The sequence below is a fragment of the Capricornis sumatraensis genome, chromosome 12 (genome assembly GCF_032405125.1).
Source record: "Capricornis sumatraensis isolate serow.1 chromosome 12, serow.2, whole genome shotgun sequence".
Classification (NCBI taxonomy): domain Eukaryota; kingdom Metazoa; phylum Chordata; class Mammalia; order Artiodactyla; family Bovidae; genus Capricornis; species Capricornis sumatraensis.
The window spans coordinates 57,106,152-57,124,132 of NC_091080.1; the positions used below are offsets into that span (position 1 = coordinate 57,106,152).

At 37.8% G+C, this 17,981-nt stretch overlaps 1 protein-coding gene and 1 non-coding gene across 2 annotated transcripts in view; one reads left to right on the forward strand and one right to left on the reverse strand.

The window, feature by feature from the left end:
* The window catches only part of PIBF1 (progesterone immunomodulatory binding factor 1), a 229,162-nt gene that overhangs the window by 16,749 nt on the left and 194,432 nt on the right, over positions 1-17,981 (forward strand). Inside the window, exons 3-4 of the mRNA XM_068984596.1 lie at positions 3,473-3,671; positions 8,931-9,050. Of these exons, the coding sequence (XP_068840697.1) occupies positions 3,473-3,671; positions 8,931-9,050 (319 nt within the window). The remainder of the gene's footprint in view (positions 1-3,472; positions 3,672-8,930; positions 9,051-17,981) is intronic.
* TRNAG-UCC (transfer RNA glycine (anticodon UCC)) lies at positions 11,621-11,693 on the reverse strand. The gene has a single exon. It is a non-coding gene; the product is annotated as a tRNA-Gly (tRNA).

Sequence of the window (17,981 nt, forward strand, 5' to 3'; positions counted from 1 at the left end):
CAATGCCAAAGAATGTTCACACTACCACACAATTGCACTCATCTCACTTGTTAGCAAAATAATGCTCAAAATTCTCCAAGCCAGGCTTCAGTAGTATGTGAACTGTGAACTTCCAGATGTTCAAGCTGGTTTTAGAAAAGGCAGAGGAACCAGAGATCAAATTGCCAACATCTGCTAGATCATGGAAAAAGCAAGAGAGTTCCAGAAAAAAAATCTGCTTTATTGACTATGCCAAAGCCTTTGACTGTGGATCACAAGAAACTGTGGAAAATTCTGAAAGAGATGGGAATACCAGACTACCTGACCTGCCTCTTGAGAAACCTGTATGCAGGTCAGGAAGCAACAGTTAGAACTGGACATGGAACAACAGACTGGTTCCAAATAGGAAAAGGAGTACATCAAGGCTGTGTATTGTCACCCTGCTTATTTAACTTAAATGCAGAGTACGTCATGAGAAGTGCTGGGCTGGGTGAAGCACAAGTAGGAATCAAGATTGCTGGGAGAAATATCAATAACCTCAAATACGCAGATGACACCACCCTTATGGGAGAAAGAGGAACTGAAGAGCCTCTTGATGCAAGTGAAAGAAGAGAGTGAAAAAGCTGGCTTAAAACTCAAGATTCAGAACACTAAGATCATGGCATTCGGTCCTATCACTTCATTGGCAGATGAGCAAACAATGGAAACAGTGAGAGACTCTATTTTCTTGGGCTCTAAAATCACTGTGGACAGTGACTGCAACCATGAAATTAAAAGACACTTGCTCCTTGGAAGAGAAGCTGTGACTAACCTAGACAGAATATTAAAAAGCAGAGACATTACTTTGCCGACAAAGGTCCTTCTAGACAAAGCTATGGTTTTTCCAGTAGTCATGTATGGATATGAGAGTTGGACTATAAAGAAAGCTGAGTGCCAAAGAATTGATGCTTTTGAACTGTGGTGTTGGAGAAGACTCTTGAGAGTCCCTTGGACTGTAAGGAGATCCAACCAGTCCATCCTGAAGGAAATCAGTCCTGAATATTCATTGGAAGAACTAATGCTGAAACTGAAACTCCCAATACTTTGGCCACTTGATGCAAAGAAGTGACTCATTGGCAAGGACCCTGATGCTGGGAAACATTGAAAGCAGGAGGAGAAGGGGATGACAGGATGAGATGGTTGGATGGCATTACCAACTCGATGGACATCAGTTTGGATCAAGTTCCGGGAGTTGGTGACGGACAGGGAAGCCTGGCGTGCTGCAGTCCATGGGGTTGCAAAGAGTTGGACACGACTGAGTGACTGAACTGTACTGAACCAGCTGTCTTAACCTTTCTTCATTTGCTTTATAGAAAGTATTGATATATTCTGTGGTCCTTTGGCTTCTTTTGGGCTGAAGTACCTTCTGTTTGCCTGCCTACTTTCTCCAGCTCAGTTGTGTGCTTATCCAAAGTTCCTTGTATTTTTCTCAAATATACCTATGCCAACTGTGCTTACTATACTTCTATAACTTAATTAAAATTATATTTTAAAATGAATACAAAGGCATATACATTTATTTGCAAATTATAATGAACTCTTTGGAATGATTCAATAAAAGTGAGTAACTAAAAGATCATTAAATAAGTGTAAGCAAGAGATGTTTAGAGATTGGGGCAGAAATCAAATCTATAAAAAATATGCTCAGATTTTTTTCTCAAGTATCTTTTTAAAAGGTTTCCTGCCATTGTAAAGAAATTGAACTTGGAAATTGTGAGAAATGATTTACAGAAAAACAAGGCACATCTCCCACATGACAAAAAACCTAGACCCTGAGGGCAAAATGTTTCAAATGATGTTTATTTCTATATTTTAATTAGAGGTAAATGTAAAAGGAGGCATCTTTTCCATTTATGAGATTTTACTATTTAACTGATATGTTAAAAAATTATCTGACCAGTTATCAGCCACTATCACATTAGATGAGTGTGGTTCTCAAATTTGACCATGCATCAGAGCCACCTGGAGGGCTTGTGGGAAAAGACTGTTGGGCACACTCTGGGTTTCTGACTTGGGTTGGGCCCTGAGAATTTGCATTTCTTCCAAGTTCCCAGATGATGTGAGTGCTGCTACTGGCTTGTGGGTAACACTTTGAAAACCACTCTACTGGGTAATAGGGCTTCTATTCTAGTTCTTTAGACACTGATCAAATTAAATGAAGTAGGGAGGGCAGTTAGGAGACATTTGCTGTAATCCTCTTGATAGTGGTAAAAAGAGGTTGGATTCTGAATATATTTTAAAAGTAAAGCCGGTAAGATATCCTAATGGATTCAGTGTGGGGTTTAGGAGAGAAAGAGGAATCAAGGATTGTACCAATCCTTGGCCTGAATAAATCAAAGGATGGAATTGCTGTCAACTAAGATGGTGAAAACATAATGGAATAGGTTTGTGAGTGAAGAGCGAGAGTTTAGTTTGGAACGTTAGGTTAGAGTTATTGTATTAGACATCCATGTGGATATATATGAAAAGTCTGATCTAGAAAGATAAATCTAGGAGCCATTAGGATACAGACAGTATTTAATTCACAAGACTGGATGAATTCCCCAAGGGAGTGAACATAGACAAGAGGAGAGGACCAAGTAATCCCAACATTAAGATAAACAAGATAAAAAGACTGGGAAAATGTTGCCAATAAAACAGGAGAAAAATGAAGAGGAAAATAATATGGTATCTGGGAAACCAGATGAAAGAAGGAGAGGGCAGATGTCTCGAGTGCTATTGATAGAGATAAAAAGAAATAAGAATTGATTATTAATAATCTGGATTTTTCAGTTACCTGGAAATTTTGCTGGAAGCGTGAAAACCTTATTAGCCTTTGTTTAAAAGGAAAGGCGATGGAGAGAGTGCATATAGAAAACTGTTGAGAACAAAATGGGCAGTGAAATGGGGTAAAAAATTGTGGGGGCTTTTTTTTTCATTTGTTTTAAGATAAGACAAATAGTGTTTGTATGTTGATGGGATACAATGGTGGGGGGGATTCATATGGTCCCTTACTGCTCAAAATTTTCCAGTAGGCAACTAACCATGTCTACTACATGTATTCCTTGAGAAAGGTGCCAAGTACTGTTTTCATTACCTCGTTGTCTGTATTGACATTATGGTGGTTCTGTGTTACCATCTTAAATTACCTGGATAAAGACAATGAAAATTACTTCAGTGAGTAGGGTCTAAAGCAGATATATCAGATTTACACCTTAAGCAGAGGAAATGTATAATTTTATAATTTGAATTTTAAAAGCTATTAACATTTTCTATTTAATAATTTTTTTTGCTGCACACTTAGTAATTAGTATAACTTCGTCATTTCGTGTTTAACTGGTTAAGTAAGCATTTAGCTGGAGCCAAAAATATTGCTGTTTCTCATTTAATTTGATGTTACTGTAAAATAGGAACTTTGAGAAATTATGTCTCTGTGATTTTTTTTAACCTTACCATACATTCTGTGATATTGTAGAAAATATCAAGAACTAATGAAACAAGAAATGGAAACGATTTTACTGAGACAGAAACAACTAGAAGAGACAAATCTTCAGCTAAGAGAGAAAGCTGGAGATATTCGTCGAAACTTGCGTGACTTTGAGTTGACAGAAGAGCAATATATGAAGCTAAAAAGTTTTCCTGAAGATCAGCTTTCTATTCCTGAATATGTATCAGTAAGTGTCTTGTATCATAAAAAAAAAAAAACAACTGTATTTTCAGACTAAAATTTGCCATTTCCATAATGGCCATAACTTTTCAAGTACCCAAGTGATACATTAATTTATGGCTCTGATCTGAAGGTAATGAAATGATGTTCAGATGACCAAATTTTAAAGTGTATTGACCTTTGAGCTCTGAAGTCAAGCAAATAAATGGGGTTAATGGTTGGAAGATCCATAGAAATGAATTATTTTATCATGAACTCTGGTGGTTTGTAATGTTTATAGAGATGACAGTGGTTGCCAGGGGTTAGGGACAGCAGAGGAGAGGGGAGTGATGTGATTATGAAGGGATAGCTTGGGGGAGATGGTTATGGATCTATGTAGGTCAAGTTCTAAACTGTGGTGTTGGTTACATGGGTATGTACATGGGATTGATCTATGGCAGTGGTCTCAAATATTTTTAGTATCAGTATCATTGACACTCTAAAAATTATTGAGGAGCTTTTGTTTATGTGAACTGTGTCTGTTAATAATGCATTAATTAGTACTGTAAATGTATCTACTTGGAATTTTGCAACTGAAATAATGTCTAGAAAAAAAAAAAACTAGTATTTGAGAAATGAAAATTGCAGACAGTTTTGGATTATGGTTTAGCTGTGGCAGGAATCAATCTTTCTGGTGTTTTGTCAAACCAGCCAGAGTCTGAAAGATCGTGGGTCATAAAAACAAGTATATAATATATTCACAATTTTTCTAAGAATTGTTTTTGATTTAACATTTATTTGCATTGAGATAATCATATAATTTGGCCTTGGGGTACAGAATGAAGCAGGGCAAAGGCTAATAGAGTTTTGCCAAGAAAATGCACTGGTCATAGCAAACACCCTCTTCCAACAACACAAGAGAAGACTCTACACATGGACATCACCAGATGGTCAACACCAAAATCAGATTGATTATATTCTTTGCAGCCAAAGATGGAGAAGCTCTATACAGTCAGCAAAAAAGAAAGACCAGGAGCTAACTGTGTGTCAGATCATGAACTCCTTATTGCCAAATTCAGACTGAAATTGAAGAAAGTAGGGAAAACCACTAGACCATTCAGGTATGACTTAAATCAAATCCCTTTTGATTTTACAATGGAAGTGAGAAATAGATTTAAGGGACTAGATCTGATAGAGTGCCTGATGTACTATAGGTGGAGGTTCGTTAAATTGTACAGAAGACAGGGATCAAGACCATCCCCATGGAAAAGAAATGCAAAAAAGCAAAATGGCTGTCTGAGGAGGCCTTACAAATAGCTGAGAAAAGAAGAGAAGCGAAAAGCAAAGGAGAAAAGGAAAGATATTCCCATCTGAATGCAGAGTTCCAAAGAATGGCAAAGAGAGATTAAAAAAGCCTTGCTCAGCGATCAATGCAAAGAAATAGAGGAAAACAATAGAATGGGAAAGACTAGAGATCTTTTCAAAAAAATCAGAGATACCAAGGGAACATTTCATGCATAGATGGGCTCAATAAAGGACAGAAATGGTATGGACCTAACAGAAGCAGAAGATATTACAAAGAGGTGGCAAGTATACACAAAGTACTGTACAAAAAAAAGATCTTCATGACCTAGATAATCACAATGGTGTGATCACTCACCTAGAGCCAGACATCCTGGAATGTGAAGTCAAATGGGCCTTAGGAAGCATCACTACAAACAGAGCTAGTGGAGGTGATGGAATTCCAGTTGAGCTACTTCTAATCCTGAAGAGGATGCTGTGAAAGTGCTGCATTCAATATGCCAGCAAATTTGGAAAACTCAGCAGTGGCCACAGGACTGGAAAAGGTCAGTTTTAATTCCAATCCCAAACAAAGACAATGCCAAAGAATGTTCAGACTACCACACAATTGCACTCATCTCACACGCTAGTAATGTTCAAAATTCTCCAAGCCAGGCTTCAGCAATATGTGTATCGTGAACTTCCAGATGTTCAGGCTGGTTTTAGAAAAGACAGAGGAACCAGAGATCAAATTGCCAACATTTGCTGGATCATAGGAAAAGCAAGAGAGTTCCAGAAAAATATCTATTTCTGCTTTATTGACTATGCCAAAGCCTTTGACTGTGTAGATCACAATAAACTGTGGAAAATTCTGAAAGAGATGGAAATACCAGACCATCTGACCTATCTCTTGAGAAACCTGTATGCAGGTCAGGAAGCAACAATTAAAACTGGACATGGAACAACAGACTGGTTCCAGATAGGAAAAGGAGTACATCAAGGCTGTGTATTGTCACCCTGCTGTTTAACTTATACGCAGAGTACATCATGAGAAACGCTGGGCTGGATGAAGCACAAGCTGGAATGAAGATCGCAGGGAGAAATAACAGTATCCTCAGATATACAGATGACAACACCCTTATGGCAGAAAGTGAAGAGGAACTAAAAAGCCTCTTGATGAAAGTGAAAGAGGAGAGTGAAAAAGTTGGCTTAAAGCTCAACATTGAGAAAACTAAGATCATGGCATCTGGTCTCATCATTTCATGGGAAATAGATGGGGAAACAGTGGAAACAGTGTCAGACTTTATTTTTGGGGCTCCAAAATCACTGCAGATGGTGATTGCAGCCATGAAATTAAAAGACCCTTACTCTCTGGAAGGAAAGTTATGACCAACCTAGACAGCATATTAAAAAGCAGAGACGTTACTTTGCCAACAAAGATCTGTCTAGTCAAGGCTATGGTTTTTCCAGTGGTCATGTATGGATGTGACAGTTGGACTGTGAAGAAAGCTGAGCACCGAAGAATTGATGCTTTTGAACTGTGTTGTTGGAGAAGTTTCTTGAGAGTCCCTTGGACTGCAAGGAGATCCAACCAGTCCATCCTAAAGGAGATCAGTCCTGGCTGTTCATTGGAAGGACCGATGTTGAAGCTGAAGCTACAGTACTTTGTCCAACTGATGCAAAGAGCTGACTCATTTGAAAAGACTGTGATGCTGGGAAAGATTGAGGTCAGGAGGAGAAGGGGACAACAGGATCAGATGGTTGGATGGCATCACCAACTCAATGGACATGGGTTTGGGTGGACTCCAGGAGTTGGTGATGGACAGGAATGTCTCGCGTGCTGTGGTTCATTGGGTCGCAAGGAGTCAGACACGACTGAGCAACTGAACTGAACTAGGCAAATAGTTTTGATCTCTTGGATTTCCTAAAAGTGTCTCAGAGTGGCAGCAGTGGCCTACAAGTCCCAAGAACACACATCCCACACACACATCCCACACACACATCTGTTTGTGATACACAGAATTCATTTCACCCTAAGATGCCTGAAATTTTTCATCTGTAAAAGGCTTAATAATGATAACAGTGTCTTTATTCAATATCTTATAATAATCTATGATGAAAAAGAATCTGAGAAAGAGTGTATATATATATATATATATATATATTTGTGTATAACTGAATTATCTTACTGTACACCTGAAACTAACAGAATGTTATAAATCAACTACTTCACGTAAAAAAATAATAATAAATTAACAGCACTTTTCTGTTGAGGTAATTGTGACGATTAACTGTGAATATGTACGTAGAAAGCTTAACAGTGCTCAGAACTTAGTAAACACATAATAAATATTATCTTTTATTTTTGCTGGAGTGGTGATTGCCTCTCTTGGTTCTCACTGGATAAGGTTTCTAGATTAATAATTTCCTATTAAATGGAGTACTGTTTCGTTCGTCCAGCTTTTTATTTAGATAGCTCAAGCATAAATTTTTCTGCCTCCAGTACTGTCCAGAACCAATGATGTATCTCAACTGCTGTCATTGAGGCTCTTTATTCATCATAGCTGGAAAGTATTCCATTAGTGGCAGTCGTACATGTTTTTGTTCTCTGGTGTTCTTTGTCTTATCTTTTGTTTTCAGACAGTATTGTCCTAATTAGTTAATTATACACAGATTTATTGTGTTAAGTGCTAGCTTTAGTACTGGCCTCTTACCAAATGTGGCACTCCTACAATACAGCAATACATTAAGGAGTTTCAGATTGTATGACTATACAATAATCAGTCACTACTTGCCTTCTCCTAACTTGCGGATAGCTTAGTTTTGTAGAAACTTGTCAGATGGAACACTTTACTAAGTTAGGGAGAGAATTGAGAGTGGAAAGAGAAATCTGAACTGATTGGTAGTAGTGACATGAAGGATACCTCCTGATTATTTATCCCTTACACGGCACTGGTAGTAAGTAGAGCTTCACCCAGCGCCTAGGATGGTAGTAGTGGTTTAGTTGCTAAGTCGTTTCTGACTCTGCAACCCCGTGGACTCTAGCCCACAGGGCTCCTCTCTCCATGGGATTCTCCAGGCAAGAATACCGGAGTGGGCTGCCATTTCCTTCTCCAAGGCTTTTCATATATATATTTAGGCACTGGGGACAGAGCAGTGCACAGACCAGACAAATCTTCCTGTCTCCCCCAGAGATTACATTCCTGTGGAGCAACACACACGGCCAACTAAACCAAGTAGCATGTTTGTCATCAGTGGTATGGAGAAAAGAGCAGAGTGAAAATAGGAACTGCTGTCACTGAAGGTACTGTATTAAATCAGGTCAGGCGAGGGAATTCCCTGCAGTCTAGTGTTAGGACTCCATGCTCTCACTGCCACAGGTCTGGGTTCAATCCCTGATTGAGGAACTAAAATCCCTCAAACAGTGTAGCCTGGCCAAAAAAAAAAAAAAAAAAATATATATATATATATATATCAGGGGAGTCAGGGAAGGTTTTATTAATAAGGTCATATCTGATCAGAGGCCTGAAGGGAGTGAAAGCATGAGCCATATATTTACATATGGGGAAGAGCTTGCTTTCCTATCAGAGGAAATAGCAAGAGCAAAACTTCTGAACACTTGATGTGTTCAGGAAATAAGCTGATAGTGTAGAATTAGCTGTAGTAGTAGGTGAGAAGTAAGGAGGAAGTGGAGTATTGATAGAAGAGGGGAAAGAGAGACTGTGTCAGGGCCGGGGACTTACAGATAATCTGGGCCTTAAAGGGACTAAATTGAACTCAAAGTATTAGTGGAGAAGTCAGGGCCAATTAAAGATCACCTTGTTTTAGTTTTGAGCAAACAAAATTTAGTGTATAGGCATATAATCTGAAGCCCCTTAACACTTTTCTGTATTACCTTAATACTTTTATTTATACAACTGATAATTGAGAGTACTATTAATTAGCAAATTTTAATTGTAATTTGCATTGCACGACTGACTGTTTATTGACTTTTTTTTTTTTTAAGATTCGGTTCTATGAACTAGTGAATCCATTGAGAAAGGAAATCTCTGAACTACAAGTGAAAAAGAATGACCTGGCAGAAGAATTAAGTGCAAACAAAGGTCAACTGAAACAACTGACTGAGGTTTGTCTAATTTTGATCCCTGGTGGTAAGAGACTCCAAGGAGGTCTTAAGATTTGTGATAAGGAGTATAAAAGTCAGTGATAGAAAAATGGGACTTGAGCATGCTGACTGCTGTGATTCTTCATAAGTAGTGGGAAGGAGATGAGACTGCAAATAGCCATCTTAAAGACTGATAGGGTACATCCATGATACTGACCTATAATCCCCAGCTGAGTGTTTTGTTCTTGTAATTCATTTCATTCTGAGTTCTTCATTACAGATCCACCCTGTGGATGATACGAAAGGGAGCTGGTCCATTTCTTAGTCATTTAGTCTCTTAATACAGTTACTTCCCCTAATACCTGTTCAGAGCACGTGCTCTAATAATAGCATCCATCCCTGTAAGGCCTGATGCCATGCCAGGTGCTGACAGGGGTGAATACAAGTGTCTGCCCTTCCAGAGTTCAAATTCTAGTAAGGTGGAGTTATACCTTAGATGAGATCTTGACACTCATTTTTTGTGTGACCTTGAACAAGTCATTCAGTGTTTCCAGCTCTGTCAAATGGAGAAAATAATCTTATTTTTCCATTCATTTCATTGAAGTACCCACACTTGTGTTTCAAAGTAAAAATGTGATTTTTAGTAAAGTTGCATATAAATAGCTATTTTGTGTCCTACTTCAAGGGCAACTTTTACCAAAGATCTACTTTCCAGAAATAAAGTATTGTGATTTAATTTATATTTTGATGCTCTGATTTGCAGCACTATTAGTGCTGGATGGAATCTACTTCTTTTGTTAGTATAGAGCCACTATTGCAGGCAAATGAAGGCTCAGCTTCCTTCTTCTGGTAGGAGCACTGAAGTCATCAGGAGCGATGCCACAGAGCCCTACAGGTGTCCATTGTGGCGGTTTTTTTCTGCTGCTAACCTACCACATTGTTGTGCACATTTAGAAAGATAGCTCTTAATTAAAAAAAAAATTTGGATCCAGAGTCACAATAATAAAGGACAAAGTTCTAAGGCCTCCGTTTGTCTTCTAACTAATTTTGCAGCCTTGGGCAAGTCATTTACTTTCCCTTGTCTCTGTTAAATGGCCAGGGTGGTGGTGGCGGCGGTGGCACAGGGTTTGTCAGGGACAAGGCAGACACGTTTTCAGACTTGGTTCTGCCGCACTTTATGGTACCTCAGCATCCATCAAGGACTTCTTGTATTTTAGAGGGAGTCTGGAAGAGCTTTCTAGCCTTGTTTCTATCAAACCACCTCTTTTTTAAATCACTTTTGACATTTGGGGATTCTACAAGTGATTTCTGCTGAACAAAGGACTCTTCAACCCCCCCCCCCAAAAAAAAGTCCTGAATCTCTAAAATTATCATATTTTTACTGTATGGTAAAGCAAGTCTCTCTACTTTCAAGGGTCAATAATGGCATTATATCCCAGATTTTAGTTTGTTTCAACCTTACTAATACCTTTAGTGTTTTATTGATATGAAAGCATAGATGATTAACACTGGTTTCATTCATAGGATCCCTGAGTGTTTTTAGTGCACTGATAATTCTTAAACACAGAAGCAGTTTTGTTTGTGAACATGTTTGGGTTCTCCAAAATAAACAAAACCAACAGGATAAATAAATATTTATAGATAGAGATATATTTTAAGAAATTTGCTCACATAGTTGTAGCAAACTATGTGCAAACTTATGTGTGTGTATGCTAAATCGCTCAGTCGTGTCCAACTCTGCACCCCTATGGACTGCAGCCCACCAGGCTCCTATGTCCATGGGATTCTCCAGGCAAGGGTACTGGAGTTGGTTGCCACGCCCTCCTCCAGGGGATCTTCTAGACCCAGGGATCAAACCTACGTCTTTTACATCTCCTGCATTGGCCAGGTGGGTTCTTTACCGCTAGCGCCACCTGGGAAGCCCCTGTAGAGGCTTGGCGAGTCCAAAATCTTAACAGCGTAAGCTGGCAGCCTGGAAATTCAAGAGAAGGTTGCAGTTTGAGTCCAAAGACTGTCTGCTGACAAAATTCCTTCTTATTCAGTCTCACTTTTACTAAGGCCTTAACTGATTGGATGAGGCCCATATGGGAGGTAAACTGCCGTCCTCAAAGTCTACTGGTTTAAATGTTAATCTCAGCTTAAAAAATGTCTTCACAGAAACATCTAATATAATGTTTGACAAAATATTTGGGTACTATGGTCTAACCAAGTTGACATAAAAAATTAACCATCACTGAACCTTTCCATCTATAAGTTTGCTTCTTAAAGTTTTACCACCTTTCAGCTAAAAATACAATCCTATGTCTTAAAACTCTTTCTGAATTTCATACTATAAAGGGAAAATTGAATCACATTCAGGAAAAAACAGTTAAATAATGCCTTATCTCTATAATAAAAGGTCTTAGAAACTCAGAGAATATGGTTTAAACATAATGGAATTACTTTTGTATTGAAACCACCCTTAAAGTTAGATTTTCTTTCTCTTACCCAGCTTACCCAACACAAAGAAAACATAGTATGAATATTTTTATTTTATTTATATTTTTAATTTATTTTTTGGCTATGCCATGTAGGATCTTAGTGGGATTTAGTTTCCTGACCAGGAGTTGAACCTGAGCCCTCTGCAGTGGAAGTGCAGAGCCTTAACCATTGGACCACCAAGGAAGTCCCTAGACTGAATATTTTAAATGAAAAGTCAAACCAGCAAGGACCTTTTTTTTATAAGGGTATAGTGAATCAATGTTAATATTTAATGTTAAAAGAAATTTTGTTTGACACTATTTTGTGGAGGTTTATTTTTTGAGGTGGTTTGTTAAATTATTTACTGCTTTGATATTTGGGGAATTCAGAGATACTAGTTTAAGTTTCACCTCTGCAGTTTGATGATGGTGTGATGATCTTGGATAAAGAACTTAGTCTTCTCTATCCTTCCCTTCAGTTCCCATGATAAAAATACAGATGAGAATATGTAACTCTTCCCTCATTTACATGGTCATTATTATGAGAATAAAATTCAGTCAATAAATATTCACTATACATCTGTTGTGTGCCAAGCATTGTTATAGGTATGTGGGGTACCTCAGTGAATAAAACAAAGATCTCCAGCCTTGTGAAAATTATATTTTAAAAAGAGGGCAGGGAAACAAACAGTAAACATATTAGAAAGGAAGTACAAAGTAAACTATCAGATTTTCAGACAGCAAAGTTTTTGAGGGGTAGAATACTGTTACCAGTAAGGCATATTGGAGGACCATCTCAGAAGATAAGTAAATGTCATAACCTATGTGTTTTCTTTCATGCATCTCATAGCTTATGATCCCAAAAGTAGCACATTCAAAATTGATTAGCAGCCCTAGAGAGTATAATTTTTTTCTGTTTTATTATGAAAGTTTTCAAGCTATAGATAACTAGAAAAAATTTTACAGGGAACACCTAATTTCTGCCTGATAATTTATACTTACCTTAATCTGTCCATCCACCAGTAATATTTATTTTATTAGAAATTGCCAGATTTTTTTTTTGTCTCAGTAGTTCCTTTATATTGTTGGGGAATATTTAATTGTATGGATATATTCATTCTCCCTTGATGGGTATTTGAGTTATTTCCACTTTGAACACATTATAAGTGAAGCTGCCCCAGACTTTTGAACATTGGCTTTGTGTGGACATACATTTTTGTTTTTTCTTAGGTAAAATTGAAGAGTGATACTTTTTACTTCTAGATTTCTATTTGTTGTTTATTATTGTTTTTATTGCTCTGGTATTTGTTTTTTCATTATGAGCGTATTTTCCTTTATACCACTGAGAATAGTTAAAACCTCTACTTGAAAATCTTTCTGTGCCAATTCCAAAATCTGGGTCACCTCAGAGTTGGTTTTTGTTGATTATCTTTTCTTTTAAGAATGGGTCACATTTTCCTGTTTCTTCAAAGGTCAAGTAACTTTTTAAATTGTTTATTTAAATCATAGAGTAAATGTAGATCTGAACAGTACAACTGCTGTGTTGGATAGACTGCATTTTGACAGTTACTGATGTTTTTGTTGTAGCAGGAATTTAACTGATTTATGCTCAAGCTATATACTATGTCTCTTGGGCAGCACATGAAATTTCAGTTGAGGTTTTTTTTGGGGGGCCTAAGTAGGACTTCTTGGGTCTGTCCTACATATATGCTGTTCAGAGGTCAGCCAGATATTTGGCAGAGATTATCCACAGAATAGAGTTCCCCTTCTCTGTCTCTAGAATTCCCTCCTCACTTTAGAGCATCTGAGTTACCCATACTCTGTTTTCTGGTTCTTCAAGCTAAAAAGATGAAGGAGTTTCTCTTATACGTCTGTCATCTTACTTGGCACGTGGTAGCTCTGCCTTCCAGCTAAAAGGCTTTTTTTTAAAAAAAAAAAAAAGAGAGAGACTCCAGGAAATTCACCCAGTGCTGTTCCATTCTTCCTCTTATAGATTATATCCCTCCAGAATCTGCCTGATTTGGGTCACTTTCTTGTGCGTTCAGGTGGTTGTTTTATATTTTACCAGAATTTGAGATTGTATTGCCAGTAGGGTTGGTCAGATGGGAACTTAAAGATTCATCACCAGAAATGGAACCACCTTACAATTTTGTCTGAAACACAAGTGAAGAAAAAGAAAATAGATTCTGTGCATGTGAAATATTTGGCTTTGAAACCCACTGTTTTCTCTAAAAAGAACCTTGGCTTTGTTAGAGAGTCTTTCTCTCAACATTTTTAACTTTGTACTGACAGGGGTGATGACTCATGAGGCATTATTTGTTGTTGTCCCGTCGCTAAGTAGTGTCCAGCTCTTTGTGACCCATGGACTGCAGCACACCAGGCTTCCCTGTCCTTCACTGTCTCCCGGAGTTTGCTCACATTCACGTCCATTGAGTCTGTGATGCTGTCTAACCGTCTTATCATCTGCCGCCCTCTTCTCCTTTTGCAGTCTTTCCCAGCATCAGGTCTTTTCCATTGAGACAGCTCTTTGCATCAGGTGGTTGAAGTACTAGAGCTTCAGCTTCAGTATCAGTCCTTCCAATGAATATTCAGGGTTGATCTCCTTTAGGATTGACTAGTTTGATTTCCTTACAGTCCAAAGGAAAGTACCACAATTCGAAAGCATCAATTCTTCGGCACTTAGCCTTCTTTATGGTCCAACTCTCACATTTGTACATGACTACTGGAAAAACCATAGCTTTAACTATACAGACTTTTCTTGACAAAGTGATGTCTTTGCTTTTTAATATGCTATCTAGGTTTCTCATAGGCATTATTAGGGGAAATATTAAAAGTAAAATAAAATACATCACTAGACCTTGAACAAAATGTACAGTTTTGGACCTTGTGACTTTGGTTGTTTGCACATCTTATTTATAAATAATTATTGAATTCCTTATATAGCTATAAAGTTCAGAGTTTAGAAACTAAACTCTGGTGTTTGGGCAACTGAGTTTAGTATCTGAGGACATACAGAGATTAAGATGGGTCAAATGAACCCCAACAGCTGGGGGAAATGTAATTGAAGTTCATAGAAATCACAAAATCATGAAATCACATAAGGTGAGGATTGACTTGCAAGAGGATAAACTCAGGACAAATACAAGAAGGTAGTATTATTTCATAGAACAGTTCAGTTCAGTCACTCAGTTGTGTCCGACTCTTTGTGACCCCATGGACTACAGCCTGCGAGGCTTCCCTGTCCATCACCAACTCCCAGAGCTTCCTCAAGCTCATGTCCATTGAGTTGGTGATGCCATCCAACCATCTCATCCTCTGTTGTCCCTTTCTCCTCCCACCTTCAATGTTTCCCAGCATCAGGGTCTTTTCCAGTGAGTCAGTTCTTCACATCAGGTGGCAAAAGTGTTGGAGTTTCAGCTTCAGCATCAGTCTTTCCAGTGAATATTCAGGACTGATCTCCTCTAAGATTCACTGGTTGGATCTTCTTGCAGTCCAGGGGACTCTCAAGAGGCTTCTCCAACACTGCACTTCAGAAGCATCAGTTCTTTGGCACTCAGCTTTCTATAAAGAAACTCTCACATCCATACATGACTGCTGGAAAAACCCACAGATACGAGATGAGAAACTGATTAAGAAATGTAGTAGAATGTGATTTTTTGACCTTTAAAAAATAGAACATAAAACAAGTAGTAAATTAATAGAAACTTAAAAGAGGAGGCAACAGTTGACAAACATAAATGCCTCAAAAGTGACAGGATCATGACAGTCCCATGTGTATTAAGATATTTTTTAGTTATGTCTCTGAGTTTTGTAACTGGGAGTTAAGGAAACAAACTTTCCACTCTACTAAGACTGGGATTAAGTTTGTCTTTTCCAAAATGATCTTAATTTTGTTGACCACATGGTGGCAGCATATACCCATTGATTTCTATAATCAGTTTTGGGCTGCTCAAAAAATACTGTCATTGCCAAAGCTTTACTGTGTTACCTTATTTTCCTTTATATTTCTTATTTCATATCTGTTTCCTTAAACCAATCAAATACTATGTCTTCCTAATAAAATTAAGTCAATCTATAACTGGGAGATAGAATTTTGAGAAACAAACTTTTCTGGCATAATATGCCAGATCAAAGGTGTCTCAGTTATTAACCCTGATATCATAATTATACCTAACAGATACATTCAAAGATGTTAAAGCCCCACAAGTACACAGTTAGTTATGCTTTTATTCATATATTCTGCTACCTCGTGGCATATATGAGGTGAAAAACTGATTTAGAAATGTAATAGAAGCTGATTTTTTGACCTTTTAGTAGATTTCTTGAATTTTCTTTCATTAATTTTTTCTACAGCTTTAGTTATTTGGAAATAATATCTATTGTAGATACTAACACAGGAAAATAAGGCTCATCTTTTACTTCAAGTTTAGAGTCTTTAAGGGTCAGTAACATAGTCTAATTATAGCATATTTGGAGCTGTTACGTACGTGAACTTGTGTATAGTACTTAGTGTTCTCATAAGTGCTGTACTTTTATTTTCTATTTATGAAATCTCTTTGTAACAGGTCAGAATTCTGGTCTAGTGCATGTAGTTAAGCTATTTGCAGCTGTTATGCTATTGTAGAGTTATTTTCAGCATGCTTCTTTCATTTCAAAAGAAATAAATGTTAATACTAATAAGGCATTAATGAGTCTGTGTGCAATGACATTAAGTTTCCTGTTGTTGTTTAGTCCCAAACTTGTGTCTGAATCTCTAGCTATCCCAACCATAGCCCTCCAGGTTCCTCTGTCCATGGGATTTCCCAGGCAAGAATACTGGAGTGGGTTGCCATTTCCTTCTCCAGGGGATCTTCCCAGACCAGGGATCGAACCCATATCTCCTGCATTGGCAGCCAGATTCTTTACCACTGAACCACCAGGGAAGCCCAAAGTTTCATAAGGAAATTATGCAATATTTTTCTCTTACGAGAGCTTTGGTAACTAGGAAGCAAAAGTGTTTTGTTCAAGAGAACTTCCTTGTTTAGGAAACATAGTTACATTTGTTGAGAAAACTTCTGCAAGATTACCTTGAGGCTCATCTTAAGTATTCATACCTGAATAATCCTGTCTTTATTTGAATGAAAATGAAGCATTTCATTAATGATACATACTTGTGATTCAGGTTTTTTTTCATTTCAGGGATTATTTTAACTGTTTGTTTTCTGAAGTTTCTTTTTTATCCTGCCCAAAGATGAATTTAAAATTCCCTTGTTAGATACATGCTATAATGGTACTCATCAGTTATAATTATTTTAGAGTATCTGACAAATTCATTCAGTTCAGTTCAGTCGCTCAGTCATATCCAACTCTCTGCGACCCCATGAATCGCAGCATGCCAGGCCTCCCTGTCCATCACCAGCTCCCGGAGTCTACCCAAACCCATATCTATCGAGTCAGTGATGCCATCCTCTGTTGTCCTCATCCTCTGTTGTCCCCTTTTCCTCCTGCCCCCAATCCTTCCCAGCATTAGGGTCTTTTCCAGTGAGTCAACTCTTCGCGTCAGGTGGCTAAAGTATTGGAGTTTCAACCTCAGCATCAGTCCTTCCATTGAACACCCAGGACTGATCTCCTTTAGGATGGACTGGTTGGATCTTCTTGCAGTCCAAGGGACTCCCAAGAGTCTTCTCCAACACTGCAGTTCACAAGCATCAGTTCTTTGGCACTCAGCTTTCTTCACAGTCCAACTCTTACATCTATACATGACTACTGGAAAAACCATAGCCTTGACTAGATGGACCTTTGTTGGCAAAGTAATGTCTCTGCTTTTCTGATCAAGTTACAAAAACACTTTATATTCTGAATTACATTTAAATTTTTATGTATTATTACTGCCATTACGTTTCAATATAATTAATATTTTTAATGTATTTTTAATGTATTTATAAGACCTCAGAATCTAATTTGCTGTAGTATTACTACTTTGGAGTTTCTAAAGCTCATCTCTTACCTGTGTATCTAAAAGTTGTTGCTTGTTTATAAACCTGTTGTTTTTTTGTTTGCAAATAATATAAACCTGTTGTATTTTTTTGCAAATAATGTAAATGACTTACAGACAAAAGTTCATGAGAGGGGAAAGTTCATGGAAAAGCTATTTATGAATAGCTATTTAAAGCTATTGCTTTTTTTTTTTTTTTTACTTTATTTTACTTTACAACCCTGTATTGGTTTTGCCATACATTGACATGAATCCACCACGGGTGTACATGAAGGCAATTTAAAATAGGATGTCATCAGGGAGAAGCCTCCTTCATCTGATTTTGTACGTAGCTCTGAGAGGAAACAGATTTTTAAAGAGTTACATCTAGTTCTGCTTCATTGACTACGTTAAAGCCTTTAACTGTGTTCAGTTCAGTTCAGTTCAGTCGCTGAGTCATGTCCGACTCTTTGCGACCCCATGAACTGCAGCACACCAGGCCTCCCTCTCCATCACCAACTCCCGGAGTCCACCCAAGCC